The following is a 15,907-nucleotide window of genomic DNA, read 5'->3' as shown; positions in this document are numbered from 1 at the left end:
CCTTGAACGTTTCCTGCTGTTTGACACAAATATATTTCACTTGAAGTACTTTAGTAGTTTTAAGTCGTGCGAGTCAAAAGTACATCGTGAAGTTTGAAGTTCTCCTGAATAACTTTCTTTAGTTACTGTAAGTTCACAAATATTAACATTCAATTCATATTCAGCTTCACATGAAACGCGTTCCTTAACTTCAGTTTGCATGTTTTTTACCTCCAGAATAAAATTCTTGGATAAATTCCCTTAATTTCATTTTTTTCCATGAAGAAAAAAAACGTTGACGTTTTATTTCAGATAACTTCTTTTTATTCATTAATGCACAACGTTGTTTACAAACAGGAAACAACAAATCCATATAAACATACTGGTCTGAACGCAGACGTCAATCATCTCGGTCATTTGCCGAAAAGCATAAATAGCATTTTAAAATAAATAAATTAAAAAAATAGAACCAGGTCAAAAACATCAAGAACATATTTATATTTAATATTTACAATGACACGCTGCAAAAGCTTCTGAACACACACACACACACACACACACACACACACACACACACACACACACACACACACACACACACACACACACACACACACACACACACACACACACACACACACACACACACACACACACACACAGGTTTTTAAAGAAATACTTTGGTCCGGTTGTTTACATTTAATATAAATGGGATCAGCAGCGTTGGGGACTGGACCCTCCCTCCATGTGGACCTACACGTTGTTCAAGATCCAGATGCAGATGATGGTGATGAAGGAGGCGGAGATGAAGACGATGTACAAGCAGAACAGCAGCCGGTCGATCACCGTGCCGACCATCTGCCAGTCCTGCGACGCCTCGCCGCCCTGGAAGTGTTTGTCCATCTGCAGCCGGATGGCCGTGAGGTCTCGACTCAGCTTCCTCAGCTCGTCCAGGTTCACGTCCAGAAGAGGTTTCTCTGGAGGAGCGTCGCTCTGCAGCGCTTTAGAAGAAATGATGCTGGCGATCACTGCTGGGTGAGGAGAAAGAATTAATACATAAACTACTAATATCTATCTATCTATTCACTTTTCTTATATACTCGTGTTTTTGTCATCAGAACTTTGTTCAAACATTCTTTAGATGTAGAAGCAGTTGTGGGGACAGAAATACTAATGAAAGAATATATATTCATAACATTTATACCTTGGGTGGGCGGGTGGATGGAGACTGTGATGCGGTTGTCCTTCTTTGGAGGGAGACAAACAACAATGGCGATGTACTTCAGCACGAGGACGGCGACCCAGTTGGGAACCGGTCCGTACTGGCTGGAGCTGAACTGGATGTTGGTGATGAACACGGTCTCCAGCAGGCTGGCCACCATCAGAGCCAGACTGATGCAGAAGAAGACGTCTGCAGGGAGTCAGACAGGTACGGTTCAGACACCAGGAGATGGTTTTAATGCATCTTCACTGTGACTCTACGTCCAACAGAGCTGTCACTCACTGATGAGGGGCGTGGTCTCGCCGGTGACGGGCAGCAGGTCGTTCATGATGAGCAGGAAGACGGTGTAGCCCAGGATGAGCGTCATCTTGAAGGAGGACCGGTCCACGCTGTCAGGAGGCAGCATGAAGCTGAAGAGGTCCACGGTGATGAGGAAGCAGCTGGGGATCAGCAGGTTGACCACGTAGAGGAGCGGCCGGCGCTTCAGAACCACCTTGGGAAGAGAAACAATCCATCAATCAATCCATCAATCCATCCATCAGTCCATCAATCAATCCATCAATCCATCCATCAGTCCATCCATCAGTCCATCAATCAATCCATCCATCAATCCATCAATCAATCCATCAGTCCATCAATCCATCAATCAATGGCAGTTTGATAAGTAATCCTGACCATTGAATTGCAGGTGTTATAAAAACGCTAAAGTGGTAAAACTATCATGTTTTTCAAGCCTTAGTTGTTGAAACGAGTATTCATTGTGTTTTGTAATCTGTTAATAATAATAATAATAATAATAATAATAATAATTATTATTATTAATAAGATAAACCCCTTTACATGCTGTCAGAGACATGTGACACTAAAGAGGCCCAACAGGACGCTATCATGGTTCCTGTGGCTTCACATCTGCAAACTGCAGCTGCACAGCGACACCTGGTGGCAATGTGGCGCAACAGGTTGTGTGATTTGGAGCGTTTGACTAAAATATAGATCATGAACAAACATTTGTAATGAAGCAGCAAGCTGCCAGGCAGCGTGTTGGCTTCTCAGTGAAGTGTTTAAACCGCAGACTAAAGTTCCTTCTGACTCATATTTAATATTATAAACACGGTTTTCCTTCATGTCCACACTGCATCTGTCAGCACCACAGGCTGCACACGATGCACCTGGTCTCATTTCTGACATGGATGACCTGTCTCACCTGGTAGGTGATCTCAGAGTAGCTGCCGATGTCCGTCTCTCTGGTGGTTTCAGCCGCCTCGATGCCCGTCAGCTCCCACTCGCCCTGAGTCTTGATCCAGCTTCTGGACCGATCCAGGACGTCTGCAGCCGGGCTGCTTTGAATCATCTTCATCTCTCTGGCTGAAGAAGAGGAGGAAGGTTTAGACGCCGTGTGAAGCGTGAGCATGTTTTCAGATCTTCTTTAGTTTCGTTCTGCGGTATGACGTCACAAAGCAAACTGTCAGAATGAAATCAACCGTAAAATGGAAACTGAATTTTTAAGATGAATCAACTCATCTGTTGAAACAGAAAGAATCAATAAAGACGAGGAGGAAATTATGAGAGTCAATGTGAGCGCCGTGTTTTTCTTGTTGTTTACCAAAGTGCAGATATGAGCCGAAGGTCAGCGAGCACCTCTGGATGTCGAAGGGGAAGGTGTAGATCTCCAGCCGGCAGGAGCTGACCACCCGGACCGGCTTGCCGTCGAACACTCGGCCCGAGTTGGACAAGTGGACGTAGGACGTCTCTGGAGAGTTGTCCTCGTCCATGCTGGAGGAAATACACAAGAAACAGCTTTTAATGGACATCTGGAAACTTCTTTTAAAGTTCATGTTCTATATCCTGTGAGTAATAACATCTAATTATGTTTAAAACCGGCCAGTTCTTGATGAAGCGAATCGATAAAAACTAAAAGATGAACCACTTTGCTGTAGAAACATGTTGATTCTTTCTGTTTAAATGTTGAATTCATGAATTAAACATTTGACATTTGTTTCACTTACAACTCTGCGATCCTGACGTCGGGGATCCAGAGCTTGTCTCGAGGGATGGAGACGCGTTTCGTTCCACATTCCTTCTCGTCCCAGCTCAGACCCTCGATGTCCCACTCCTGCACAGCAGCATATGGGACAAAAACAACTTCTGTGTTCTGTTTGGGCTCGTCTTGTTGCCTCTTCACATACGTGTTAACATGCATTATTTAATGCAACACGTTCGTGTTGTCAGTGCTCTGGAGACTCACCAGGACTTGCCACAGTAACGTTGTCAAAGACTGGACCTGTTCATCCTAGACATGACACATATGCATGATTATTAATAGTTAGACGTGCTCTTATGAGCTTGCTGGTGTCTGTGCATGAGCAGGAAGCAGCTGGTGGACTCACCACTCCTAATATCCCCGACACCGTCACGTCGATGGAGATGTCCATGCTGTGTGAGAAGCTCCTCACAGGACGCAGCAGGTTTCTGGAGAAGACCTCCTGCTCCAGAGCGGCGAACAGAGCGTCAGGAGTCGGGCTGCTGCAGTTCAGCGCTGCAGAAACGAGGAGGATAAATACATGTGAAGATGTTTCTGTTTCATGAAGGAACACGTCAATAACACAGGAGTCACTTCGAGGTACAATAACACTTCAGGCTTTATGTATTTATGTATTTGTTGAATGAGTAGATATTAAATATTCTTCCTTCCTCACCTTGAAGCAGCGGGAAACAGAGGAGAAGAAGCCAGGCCGTCGTTCCTCTCGTCATCTTGAGCGTCTGCTCGGCCTCGCTGGGCTCAGCCTTTTAAAGGACAAAGTCAGAGTGTCAACAGGTGTGTGGCTCCTCATTGGCTCATGTCAGAGTGTCAACAGGTGTGTGGCTCCTCATTGGCTCATGTCAGAGTGTCAACAGGTGTGTGGCTCCTCATTGGCTCATGTCAGAGTGTCAACAGGTGTGTGGCTCCTCATTGGCTCATGTCAGAGTGTCAACAGGTGTGTGGCTCCTCATTGGCTCATGTCAGAGTGTCAACAGGTGTGTGGCTCCTCATTGGCTCATGTCAGAGTGTCAACAGGTGTGTGGCTCCTCATTGGCTCATGTCAGAGTGTCAACAGGTGTGTGGCTCCTCATTGGCTCATGTCAGAGTGTCAACAGGTGTGTGGCTCCTCATTGGCTCATTGACCTTCGTCACCTTCTTCCTCTGAATGTGGGCGTGTCTTGCTTTTCAGAGTAAAGATGCTGAAACAAGGAGTTCTGCTGTTAGTGTTCGTCACTTGTTACGTACAACACGCCTTCATCTGCATAACACACAACAGTGTGAAGACAACGCCATAGAAATGGATCTTTTAAACTCTTGTCCTGTGTGAAGCGTTTCTTGATATTCACTCAATTATCTCCACGTAATCACACATACAAATACAAACTGATGATGAATGTGATTATGAAATGCAAAAGAAGGGTTTATGACTTTATTTAAACTCCATACCTTCACTTTCTTCACTAATCATACTGCGGCCCATAATTCAACTTCTATGTTCAAATGATTACTGTCTTTCATCCAGGCAACGCTGTTCATGTAAACATGTCAATATCACGGTGACACCTGTCATGCGCGTGCTGGACGGTACCGGCCGTCCTGGAGGCCAGAAATCCAGAACAAGAAGGAAACTGACTGAACGAACGAAACCTGCAAAGAGACATTTAGCTTCTGCGCAGAAGACCGACATCACGAGTTAAATCAACTTCACTTCTTGAAGCTTCCAGACTGAACGCACTCTTGAATTGAACAGAAGGAACATGTTAATGTACACTTTACATCAGCATGTAGGTCAGCGTTGTTTTGACAAACAGGGGTTGCATGCAGCAGGCAGTAGTCGTAGTCGCCCTCAGGAGGGAAGGGATCAGTCGTCAGCGGTTCAGTGCTCATCAGGAAAAGAGCCAACAGATATGTTGTTTATTGGTGTTCCTACACAAACATGAGGTGACGCACTGCTGAGGAAACGAGACCCGAGGCTTCATCTGCTTATCGCTCGAGGAAAGAGGCAAATAGAAAAACCTTGAAGACACACAGACGTGTTATTCCAGTTCGAAAGCAGACTGAGGCTGAAACACGCTGATGGACCTCATCAAGGATCTGAAGATCTTCTTGTTGGTTTCTGCTCATCGGTTCGGGTCCTTCTGGATGCTCTTCAGCTTCTATTGACATCCTGACCTTCAGCTGAGCCTCTCTTAGTCTGATCTCTGTGAGCCTCTCAGGGGCTGAAGCCCGACATCAGACACCGAGCAGCTCAAACTCCTCCATCGCCTCAACGTGGCGTCTCGCCAGGAAACAGATGTTTTCACATCTGTTGAGTCATGAACCCCAAACTGAACCATCGCTGACACGACCGCTGCTCGTCTGCAGCGTCGCTTCACAGCTCGAGGAACAAACTGCTATCAATGACATCATTATGAGGAGCTTAAGTAGTAACTGCAATGTTTCTATGGTACTTAATGTGATGTTGCAACGTCCCTAATGGTAATCAAATATAAATATAAAAATACACACGGACAGATCATTTTCCATAAAGCTTATTTTATTACTCAAAATGAATGTTTTTCTACAATAGCAGACACAGTTGAGGCGTAACATTACATCTTAATATGGAAATGAAACGCAAAGAAGCAACTGGGACAATTTCTGTTTGAATATCTGAAGTTAAGAGACTCTTTTCCACTGCGACTAAACTACGATCATGTTTTTCATCAGGACAGTTTTCTGTTCAGATACGTTTGGGAAACATCCATCTTAAGAGGAAATAAAATAATCACAGCGTCCTCATAAACCTTTACATGCTTCTAGGAAACGAGGCTCATCCCCTCAGGAACAATTCAAATAAAATAACTTGTAACGCGCATGAATGTGTTTTTTCCAGGAATCCTCAGGGTCGCGTGTTAAGTGTAGTCTGAGTTGTTTGTACAAGTATGCATACATGCGTCAACAGGAGTTTCATAATCTCTCAGATGTTTGTTTTAGAGCCGCAGAGCATAAGTTAAATAATGAAATGACACACTGAAGGGACTTCAAAGAGAGTTCAGTGGAGCGACGAGCTGCACACGATGCAGCAAACCAACTAAACCAACCAGTTGACTATTGTCAACTAGGACCTGAGTCCTAGTTGACAATAGCTCCCAGAAATAATCCACACAATGTTCCTAAATATGAAAAAACACACAAACTTAAAAGTGAAATCAGGATGTGTCGTGTGACTGCGTCCAGATGATGATGATGGTCACGAAGCTGACTGATATGAAGACGACGTAGACGCCGAACAGCAGGCGGTCCAGGATGAGCCCCATCTGCACCCAGTCCTCTGAGCCTCCACCCAGCTGCTGCTGCACCTGCACCCAGTCCTCTGAGCCTCCACCCAGCTGCTGCTGCACCTGCACCCGGTCCTCTGAGCCTCCACCCAGCTGCTGACCCACCTGCACCCGGTCCTCTGAGCCTCCACCCAGCTGCTGACCCACCTGCACCCAGTCCTCTGAGCCTCCACCCAGCTGCTGCCCCACCTGCACCCGGTCCTCTGAGCCTCCACCCAGCTGCTGCTGCACCTGCACCCGGTCCTCTGAGCCTCCACCCAGCTGCTGCTGCACCTGCACCCGGTCCTCTGAGCCTCCACCCAGCTGCTGCCCCACCTGCACCCGGTCCTCTGAGCCTCCACCCAGCTGCTGCCCCACCTGCACCCGGTCCTCTGAGCCTCCACCCAGCTGCTGACCCACCTGCACCCAGTCCTCTGAGCCTCCACCCAGCTGCTGACCCACCTGCACCCGGTCCTCTGAGCCTCCACCCAGCTGCTGCTGCACCTGCACCCGGTCCTCTGAGCCTCCACCCAGCTGCTGACCCACCTGCACCCGGTCCTCTGAGCCTCCACCCAGCTGCTGACCCACCTGCACCCAGTCCTCTGAGCCTCCACCCAGCTGCTGACCCACCTGCACCCGGTCCTCTGAGCCTCCACCCAGCTGCTGACCCACCTGCACCCGGTCCTCTGAGCCTCCACCCAGCTGCTGCTGCACCTGCACCCGGTCCTCTGAGCCTCCACCCAGCTGCTGCTCCACCAGGAGGCGGAGGGCCTGCAGGTCGCTGCCGAGGCGCCTCAGCTGCTGCAGGGCGTCGTCCTCGTCCAGCGGCGCTCTCTGCTGTGAGGCCTCTCTGCGCTCCGCCAGCAGAGGAGAGACGCTCCTTCCTGTTGCTGAGGACGTTCAGAAGGAGACGATGGCAACGGGAACAATTATTTATATTTATATCTGTTTTGTTTTTTACAAAATGAAGCACAGTCCAGGTGTTTGTACCGCGTGCGGCAGGACGGCGGTCGCCGGCATCCTCTGGCTCTCTGGTTGTGGGAGGAAGCCGGACCAGCCGGCCCAGCGTGTGCAGAACAAACACCCGGAGCCAACGGGGGACCGGAGCGCCGTGGACGGAGCCGCACAGCAGGTTGCTGACGAGGATCGTCTCCAGGAGGCTGGCCACCATCAGAGCCAGGCACAGACACAGGAACACGTCTGGGATAGGAGCAACGAGGATGATATTAATATTAAGGGCTTTTCAGAAGAAATGAACACGTTAAGTCCATTCAGACATCTCCGAGCTTTAAAGGCTGACGTGCAGAATCCTTCGTTAACATGGTGACGGTTGCTTTCTACTCCTCAGACAGCAGAGACCAGCTTTAGCATTTATTTAGAGTTTTAGTTGTCTCTAAATTATAACTTCAAGTTCTGTTCTGAATGTATTTGTTCAAAATGCTCTATATATTTTTTAAATGATTTAGTCGGGTAGAGACACAGTAGAAATCCCTCCATGCCGGTAGAGTTCTCCAACAGGCTTTCAGAGGGATGAGCGCTGTCGTTTCACTGAGGGACTAATAAAGGATTATTTTATCTTGTGAGCAGAGGTATTTAGTGCCAACCTGCCACAAACCACGAGATAACAAAACACACTGATCTCCTTTAATCTTTGAAATGACTTTCCTTCTCACTCTGTCTTGATCTGCACTCATCAAACTGAAACGTTTGTCTCTTCAGATGTTAAAGCTTCACTGTTAGCTGGTGGCTAACTTTGATGCTAACAGCTGCATCCTTATATTTTCAGTGTCGGCTCCACCAGCGGAGCATCTTGTCTACTCACTGATGAGAGGGATGGTCTCTCCGCTGGCGGGCAGCAGGTCGTTCATGATGAGCAGGAAGACGGTGTAGCCCAGGATGAGCGTCATCTTGAAGGAGGACCGGTCCACGCTGTCAGGAGGCAGCAGGAAGCTGAAGAGGTCCACGGTGATGAGGAAGCAGCTGGGGATCAGCAGGTTGACCACGTAGAGGAGCGGCCGGCGCTTCACCGACAGCTGAGCGGAGACACAGCCGGTCAACACCTTATTCACTTAGATGATGAGAGCAGAACAGAGTGCATTGTGGGAAAACATGTTGCGCTAACATACACATGTGGTGTTTGGGATGTGATTTGAGTTAATTTTTAATTAAATTATGACAAAAAGTTACAAATAATACAGAATAATCACAAATAAGACCAATGGAAGTTCCAACAATAGATCCCAGAACACAGACTTTACTTTTTAACAGACAAGAGTACTTTTATAAACTTTGTATTTCAGTATCATGGTCTGACAGATATTATTTATGTGTTTGATGTTAGTCATTTGTAGTCAGTAACTGTTAATTTCCCCTGTGATGGATTCATATCGTCATTGTTTTATTTAACGTGATGCACTTCCTGTGGTGAAGTGTTGGCTCTTCCTCTAATCTTCGTGGTTAGTGTGTGACAGTCTGCAGTATTTCCTCACAAAGAAGCGCAGCTCATGGTAGAATTGATCGTCCCCGGCCGGCAGCAGGTACGTCTTCTCTGTGAGGCCGACCAGCTCCCACTCGTCCGGCGTGGACATCACTTGTTTAGAGTATTTCAACATGTCGGCTACAGACAAGGAGAGTTCTAGCTGGAGAGCATTTACTGAAACCAAAAGACACACAACGCGTTGGTCCACGTACAACTCCACTCTTTACAAACACATCAGTCTGGTGCCGATCGTGTCGACGTACTGCGGTGCATGTACGAGTTGAAGCTCAAAGTGCAGGTCTGGACGTCGAAGGGAAACCTGTAGACGTCGAGCCTGCAGGAGCTGATGACTTTGACGGGATGGAAGTCCTTCACCCGGCCGTCAGCAAGCAGGATGCTGTACGGGACGAACGGAGCGGAGTTCCTCCCCATGCTGCAGGACCAGAGAAGACCCGGAGGCATGAAGGAGGATTGTTCATATCTACTTTCTGTCCCATCAGAAAACAACACAAACATGTGCAGCAGGTTCTAGGTTGAACATGTTGATGTTTAGTGAAACAGCACAGATCTCACAGGGCGACACACACGGCGGCACCGAGACGCTTACAACTCATTGATGACGAGGTCCGGCACCCAGAGCAGCTTCCTTGGAACCGTAATCTGGGCAGAACCGCACTGTTCTGGGTCCCAGCTCACAAACTCATTCCTCCAGCGCTGAAGCGTGAACCAGACAGATTACAAACTACTTTAATATGTCATATAATATAATATGTACGACTCCAGCTTCCAGGTGATGTAACACAACGGAGCCTCAACAGTAGTCGTTATTATTTCTGGTAGATTTCATCGTTTCATCGGCCCAAAAACGTAATCTGAGATCCAAACTGACGACTTCTGTGTTTTTCTGATTCTCCAGCGCAGAGAACAGTTTCATGGTTTCATGTTTCTAATAAGTGAGAAAGTGATTGAGTAAGTGAAGGACTTACTGCACTTTGCCATATGTATGTTTTGAGGACTTGAGCCTTTTCATCCTGAAAAAGAACCAAAATGCAGCCGTAACGTTTCTTTTGCACAGACATTTTTGTTATGAAAAGACATTATTGATATTGAAAAAGATGAAAGGAAACTGTCCTAATGGCTGAAAACACAGTAAAGCTTTTTAATTTAGTGTTGAACCTCAGTTAATAACCAGTTATTAATTCATAGGTTGATATAATAAAGCTAGATTCCTCGTAGAAGCGAGGCTGCAGCGTCGCTTACCACGCCCAAAATGCCATAAATGATGAAGTTAATGCCGACGTTGGTGGGCGTGGACGCGTTCCTGACCGGCCGGATGGAGCGCAGCTGGAAGACGGGTCGCAGCGCCTCCAGCAGCGCCGGCGGGTCGGGCCGAGAGCAGCTCAACGCCACAGAACTGCAAGGAGCTGCGGTGAGATGAAGGAACCACAGTTATGATTATCAGAGAAGATTAATGCTATTAACTGCTCTCAACAACCAGCAACTACATCATCACTTACATGAGCTGCATTCAGTGTCCTTCATGACATTAAGACATCCAATCTACATACATTAAAGCTAAAGGTTTGTCGTGTCTTCTCAAACCGTCACTATATCCTGACACAATAATCTCAGATTAAGGGTTAATGGCGTGAAGCTGCTGAATTTACAGCAAACTGTTAAAACCACTTTCTGGTGGCCAAAACGTCACTTTCTTGATAAAACAAGTAAATATATATATTAATATAAATCTCCAGCATTTGATTGGACATTTAATAACATTTCTGGTAATGTAAAATAATAATATATTTCCTCTTGATTGTGCTCAGTGAGCCGTTACAACCTAAAGTCATTTAACCTTTGACCTCTACGTGGGACATCCAGCAGGTGGAGCTGTACTCAGCGTGCACGAGCAGATGTACTCACCGTGCACGAGCAGATGTACTCACCGTGCACGAGCAGATGTACTCACCGTGCACGAGCACACAGACGAAGAGGAACAGAAGCTTAGCAGGCGAGACTTTCTTCAGGCACTAAAAACATCAACATTGGGTCAAAAGGTTGTTAGTGTGACGCTGAGCTGCTGTTCAGACGTGCTGCCACGCATAAAGGGAACATAAAGGGAACATAAAGGGAACATAAAGGGAACTTAAAGGGAACATAAAGGGAACATAAAGGGAACTTAAAGGGAACATAAAGGGAACATAAAGGGAACTTAAAGGGAACATATAGGGAACTTAAAGGGAACTTAAAGGGAACATAAAGGGAGCATAAAGGGAACATAAAGGGAACTTAAAGGGGACATAAAGGGAGCATAAAGGGAACATAAAGGGAACTTAAAGGGGACATAAAGAGAACATACAGGGAACATAAAGAGAACATAAAGAGAACATAAAGGGAACATAAACGGAAGATTATTTAATGTGGGGTGAAGAAAAGCTGTGAATTACACAAAGTCCCTCAAAGTAGGAACCTGTCAGAAAATATACATATATATGTGTATGTATAAAAAAAAAAGCACATATATCTGTAAAAAACCTTTTAAAACCGAAAGAGAAGTGTGATTTTAAAGATTTGGTTTGTGTAATATGAATCTAGGACAAAACAATTGGAACATGATCATTATATTTAAAAAGGAAAGTCAATCGAAACCTGAAAGAATCTTTTTAAGTCATTTTTATTTTGATACAATGTTTGTTTTGAGAACAACAAAACACAGAATCTAGTGAATGTCGAGAGGAGATTTAATGTCTAATAGGGATAATAAGACGATTTACTTATGAGTATGACAATAACTTTAGAGAATGTAAACATGTCTCTAAGCACAACAACCCGTGAATATGTGTTCATGAACGTCGCAGCGACATGAAGCCTTACAGCAGCAGCTCACTGACTGTACGAGTTCACCCAGATGATGATGATGGTCACGAAGCTGACCGACACGAAGACGACGTAGAGGCCGAACAGCAGGCGGTCGATGATGAAACCCACCTGCACCCAGTCCTCTGAGCCTCCACCCAGATGCTGCTCCACCTGCAGCCGGATGGCCTGCAGGTTCTTTCCCAGGCTCCTCAGCTCCTGGACGGCCTCGTCCGCCGGCGCCGGCGGCGTCTCTGGAAGCTCAGCGTCGGGTTTCTGCTGTGCCGCTTCAGCGTTGGGTCGCATCTCTAGTTTTAGGAGAAGAAATACATTATTCTGTCTATGAATCACGCTGATCCATCAGATTTACTTTGGATATCAAGTCATACTCAGTACTATGACTAGAAGTAGTAGCTCAACATTTCTAATGAATCTCCTTCACCTGAGTCGTTTGTTTTTTTAGTCTTCTGAGGCAGGAACACCAGGCGGCCCAGCACCTGCAGAACCAGCACTCGGATCCAGTGCGGGACGGGAGAGAAGTCGGCCGAGCGACACAGCAGGTTGGTGATGAGGATCGTCTCCAGCAGGCTGGCCACCATCAGAGCCAGGCAGATGGCGAAGAACACGTCTGCCAGAGAGACACAGGTGAGCGGCACAATGAAAGCCTCTCTCTCTTGAGACGCTCGTACGTCAAGATGAACGTTGTTGGCCCACAGTGTCTGTTGATGGACGCCGGCAGGAGGAGGGCAGCTGCTCCTCCTGCAGCATCGACCGACTCAAAGGATGGATGAAGCTTCTCAGTAACAACGAGAGCGACGTTTCAAAGCCCGACATATAACAAATATGACATGTTAACACAGATAGGTTGTGCTGCGTCTGGACCCACTGATGAGAGGGATGGTGTTGCCGGTGACGGGCAGCAGGTCGTTCATGAGGAGCAGGAAGACGGTGTAGCCCAGGATGAGCGTCATCTTGAAGGAGGACCGGTCCACGCTCTGCGGCGGCAGCAGGAAGCTGAAGAGGTCCACGGTGATGAGGAAGCAGCTGGGGATCAGCAGGTTGACCACGTAGAGCGTGGCCCGCCGCCGCACTCTGACCTGCAGGTGAGACACACGGCACACGGCCAGGTACGAACCCTTTACTGTGAAACACTGCTGTCCTGACTCCACGTCCAGGATGTTCACACCAGCTGCAGAGTGAAGGAACCGAACCTTTCTGACTGAATGTAAATCACAACATTTACTTCAAGCCCAGTTTACAATCTGAAACACAATACCTGCAATCTCCAGACACTCAACCTACATTAAAGATGAGCTCATCAATGTAGTCATCGGAAAAGGTTTGCTTGTGCTTGTGGGAGGTGATGTCCAGCAGCTGCCACTCCCCCATGGTGGTCATCACCTTCTTGGAGATCGCTGTTATGTTATCTGCACTCCGGCCCAGGAAAATCTTGATGTCGCTCGCTGGCAGCAGAGGAAACAGAAATATAATATCCTGCCAAGGTCACGTTATGCACATGGCAGAAACATAGGAATTCATAGTTTACCAACATGAATACATATGAATGAGATGTTATTGAAAGGGCTTGTCTGTCCCAATCTTCTCATGAAAAGTAAATATTCCTCATTAATGATCACAACCTGGCTCAGTCCCTCCAGAACAGCATCATGTGAGTCAACAATGAAACACTCACACATTTTATAAAAACATGTTTTACCTTCGTAAGTAATGGAAACATAAACTTTGTCCCAAAATAGACATTTAAAAGGGACCAAGATAATTTAAAGATAACTTATAACTCCATTTATAAGTCCTGTGTAAGTCAGGAAACCAGACGTTTGGGGAAGTTGTTACCAAAGTGCGTGTAGGAGTTGAACGTCATGGTGCAGTTCTGGACGTCGAAGGGGAAGGTGTAGATGTCGAGGTTGCAGGAGCTGACAACTCTGATGGGTTTGGCATCGTGCACCTTGCCGCTGCTGTGCAGGTACACGTACGGGACGGAGGGGGCTGTGTTTTCATCCATGCTGCAGGACAGCAACCACAGACGAGTTACGAGCGAGACAAATGACACCCTGCCACCTTTAGTTTACAAATTTACAAAAAAACAATTTGTCCTTCTTCCACACGTTCCATGAGTCACTTTTCCTTCATTACAGTGAACATGTGTGTGTATGTGAAGTTCATCCTGAATACATCATACTATATATATTTATAAATGTAATATTTACTCCTCAGAGTAACATTTGTTAAAAACCGTTTCCAGCCGGATTGTGAAATGATTGAGCCATTATTAATGAGCACCTCCACATAACATATTGATATTCATAATGTATACTCACAATTCATTAATAACGATATCTGGCACCCAAAACAGAGTTCTGGGAAGAGAAATCCTGTCGGTTCCACATGTGTTCGGGTCCCAGCTGACAAACTCGTTCATCCACCACTAGAAGCACAGCGCTGGTGTCAGAGCATCAGCTGTTTGGTAATAATAATCACATCGTTCACACAAAACGAATCCCACACTGATCCCTGCACCCGGCCTGAGACCTGGACACGAGCACGGCAGCACGTACATAATGCATCCAGAGGTAAGTGACCAGGAGCTGAGCCTTCTCGTCCTGTGAAGGGAAGCAGACGCTCAGTGTTTCTGTGTTTGTCACGAGAGCCGCTCTCAGCCGCTCACAGCGTACGTACCACTCCCAGGATCCCGTACATGGTGAAGGACGTGACCACGTCGGTGCAGGTGGTCACGTTCACGATGGGCCGGATGGCGCTCAGGTTGAAGACGGGACGCAGAGCCTCCAGCAGCGCCGGCTGGTTCGGCTCGGAGCAGTTCAGCTGGACGCCGCCGCTCACAGCTGACGGGGAGAAAGCTCTGAAGTGAACATGCTCATCTTCAACAACACAGACCTGCCACCAAACACATTCAGGAGAAGAGGCGCGACCCCACAACACTTACCAGAAAGCATCCGGATTTATATTCAGTTATTTACACTTCAACGCAGAATACAAAGAAGTTTCAGTCTTCAATTATTTTCATAATAACTACACTATACGTTGTATAAGTGAGTGCACAATCTCCTGAGCGTATTGCTTCTATACAACCATGTTGGTTATCGTCTTTGCAACAAACTTGTGATATGTGGATAATAATTAATCCTCAATATGGAAATATTGTGCAAACTAATAACGTACCGGGCATCAGAATGAGAAGCAGGAGCACAGAGACGGATGGAGGGGGACACTAGAATAACACAACAATTACAAAAGCATTATTACATTTAGACAATTTAAGAGATTAAAATGATAGATTAGGAACAGTTTATCAGAAAAGATGCATCATATTTATCCTCTGAAATAACACTTCATAACATACAGAATGCTTTACCTTCATGATGGAAGAGTTCAACGTCTGATCAAAGTCGTTTCTTCAGTCTGGAGAACAGATGAAGCGTCACAACGCTTCAATGGAAAGTTTGCTTTTAGTTGTGCATCGTGTGAACATGAAGAGCTCGTTCATGAGTAACATCGGTCAGACTCAAAGGAAACTCCTGCACTCACCTGAAGCTTCAGGACGCACTTCACCCTGTGTGGCAGACACACAGATATATATATATATACAGATATACATACAGATATACACAGATACACACAGACACACGTCATGGCGGTGTAACCCAAGCGTGATGTTGTCAAACCGCTGGCAAATGAAGTGGGAAATGGAAAACTATGCAAGGCAGCAACTTTCCCTGTTGGTGTTTCATACAAAACAAAGAAAACCAACAGCTGATGAGTTCCACCAGAAGGTGTGACTTCCAGACGGAGAGGACCGGCTGCAGCGCTTCAGCTCTCAGCTGCTGGTCGCATGCAAACGTCCTCAGACCTGCTGCCGACCAGCTCGTTTTCATTTCATATTTAAAGTTGTCCGTCAACATTAAGCAGGTTGCGTAACTCTGCAGCAACACGCAAAGCTTCTGCAAAACAACCATTTTAAATATTGTTGCTGTTCAACAGGTTGTCTCCTTCAGTCTGAATGCTGATTACAAATG

The 15,907-nt window shown here is 46.5% G+C and overlaps 2 protein-coding genes across 2 annotated transcripts; both read right to left on the bottom strand.

Moving 5' to 3' along the window:
* Positions 1-648: 648 nt before the first annotated feature.
* LOC137793801 (5-hydroxytryptamine receptor 3C-like) lies at positions 649-3,952 on the bottom strand. Its single transcript, XM_068590157.1, has 9 exons — positions 3,898-3,952; positions 3,589-3,737; positions 3,447-3,491; positions 3,208-3,314; positions 2,805-2,974; positions 2,406-2,566; positions 1,484-1,694; positions 1,184-1,390; positions 649-1,010 (listed from the first exon to the last, which is right to left on the bottom strand). The coding sequence occupies exons 1-9, from the start codon at positions 3,950-3,952 to the stop codon at positions 733-735; spliced, it is 1,383 nt and encodes a 460-aa protein (XP_068446258.1). The 3' UTR covers positions 649-732.
* A 7,930-nt stretch (positions 3,953-11,882) lies between these two features.
* LOC137793800 (5-hydroxytryptamine receptor 3A-like) lies at positions 11,883-14,827 on the bottom strand. The gene is made up of 9 exons (XM_068590156.1): positions 14,818-14,827; positions 14,553-14,716; positions 14,432-14,476; positions 14,195-14,301; positions 13,710-13,879; positions 13,158-13,318; positions 12,742-12,952; positions 12,298-12,483; positions 11,883-12,163 (listed from the first exon to the last, which is right to left on the bottom strand). Exons 1-9 carry the CDS (start codon positions 14,825-14,827, stop codon positions 11,883-11,885), a joined length of 1,335 nt encoding a protein of 444 aa, XP_068446257.1.
* Between the last annotated feature and the right edge of the window lie 1,080 nt (positions 14,828-15,907).

The sequence above is a fragment of the Clinocottus analis genome, unplaced genomic scaffold (genome assembly GCF_023055335.1).
Source record: "Clinocottus analis isolate CAN_PGR_092001 unplaced genomic scaffold, fCliAna1.0.p SCAF_23, whole genome shotgun sequence".
NCBI classification, from domain to species: domain Eukaryota; kingdom Metazoa; phylum Chordata; class Actinopteri; order Perciformes; family Cottidae; genus Clinocottus; species Clinocottus analis.
This window is presented reverse-complemented; position numbering and strand designations above follow the sequence as displayed.

Excerpts from the sequence above, each read along its gene's own strand:
- LOC137793800 (XM_068590156.1), bottom strand. Across the intron at positions 14,477-14,552 it reads TGTACGGGATCCTGGGAGTG|GACGAGAAGGCTCAGCTCCT; the intron begins GTACGTACGCTG and ends TTCCCTTCACAG. Across the intron at positions 14,302-14,431 it reads CTTACCTCTGGATGCATTAT|TGGTGGATGAACGAGTTTGT; the intron begins GTACGTGCTGCC and ends CTGTGCTTCTAG.
- LOC137793801 (XM_068590157.1), bottom strand. The coding sequence starts at position 3,952 with ATGACGAGAGGAACGACGGCCTGGCTTCTTCTCCTCTGTTTCCCGCTG. Across the intron at positions 3,315-3,446 it reads CGTTACTGTGGCAAGTCCTG|GAGTGGGACATCGAGGGTCT; the intron begins GTGAGTCTCCAG and ends GCTGCTGTGCAG. Across the intron at positions 1,011-1,183 it reads CATCCACCCGCCCACCCAAG|CAGTGATCGCCAGCATCATT; the intron begins GTATAAATGTTA and ends CTCCTCACCCAG.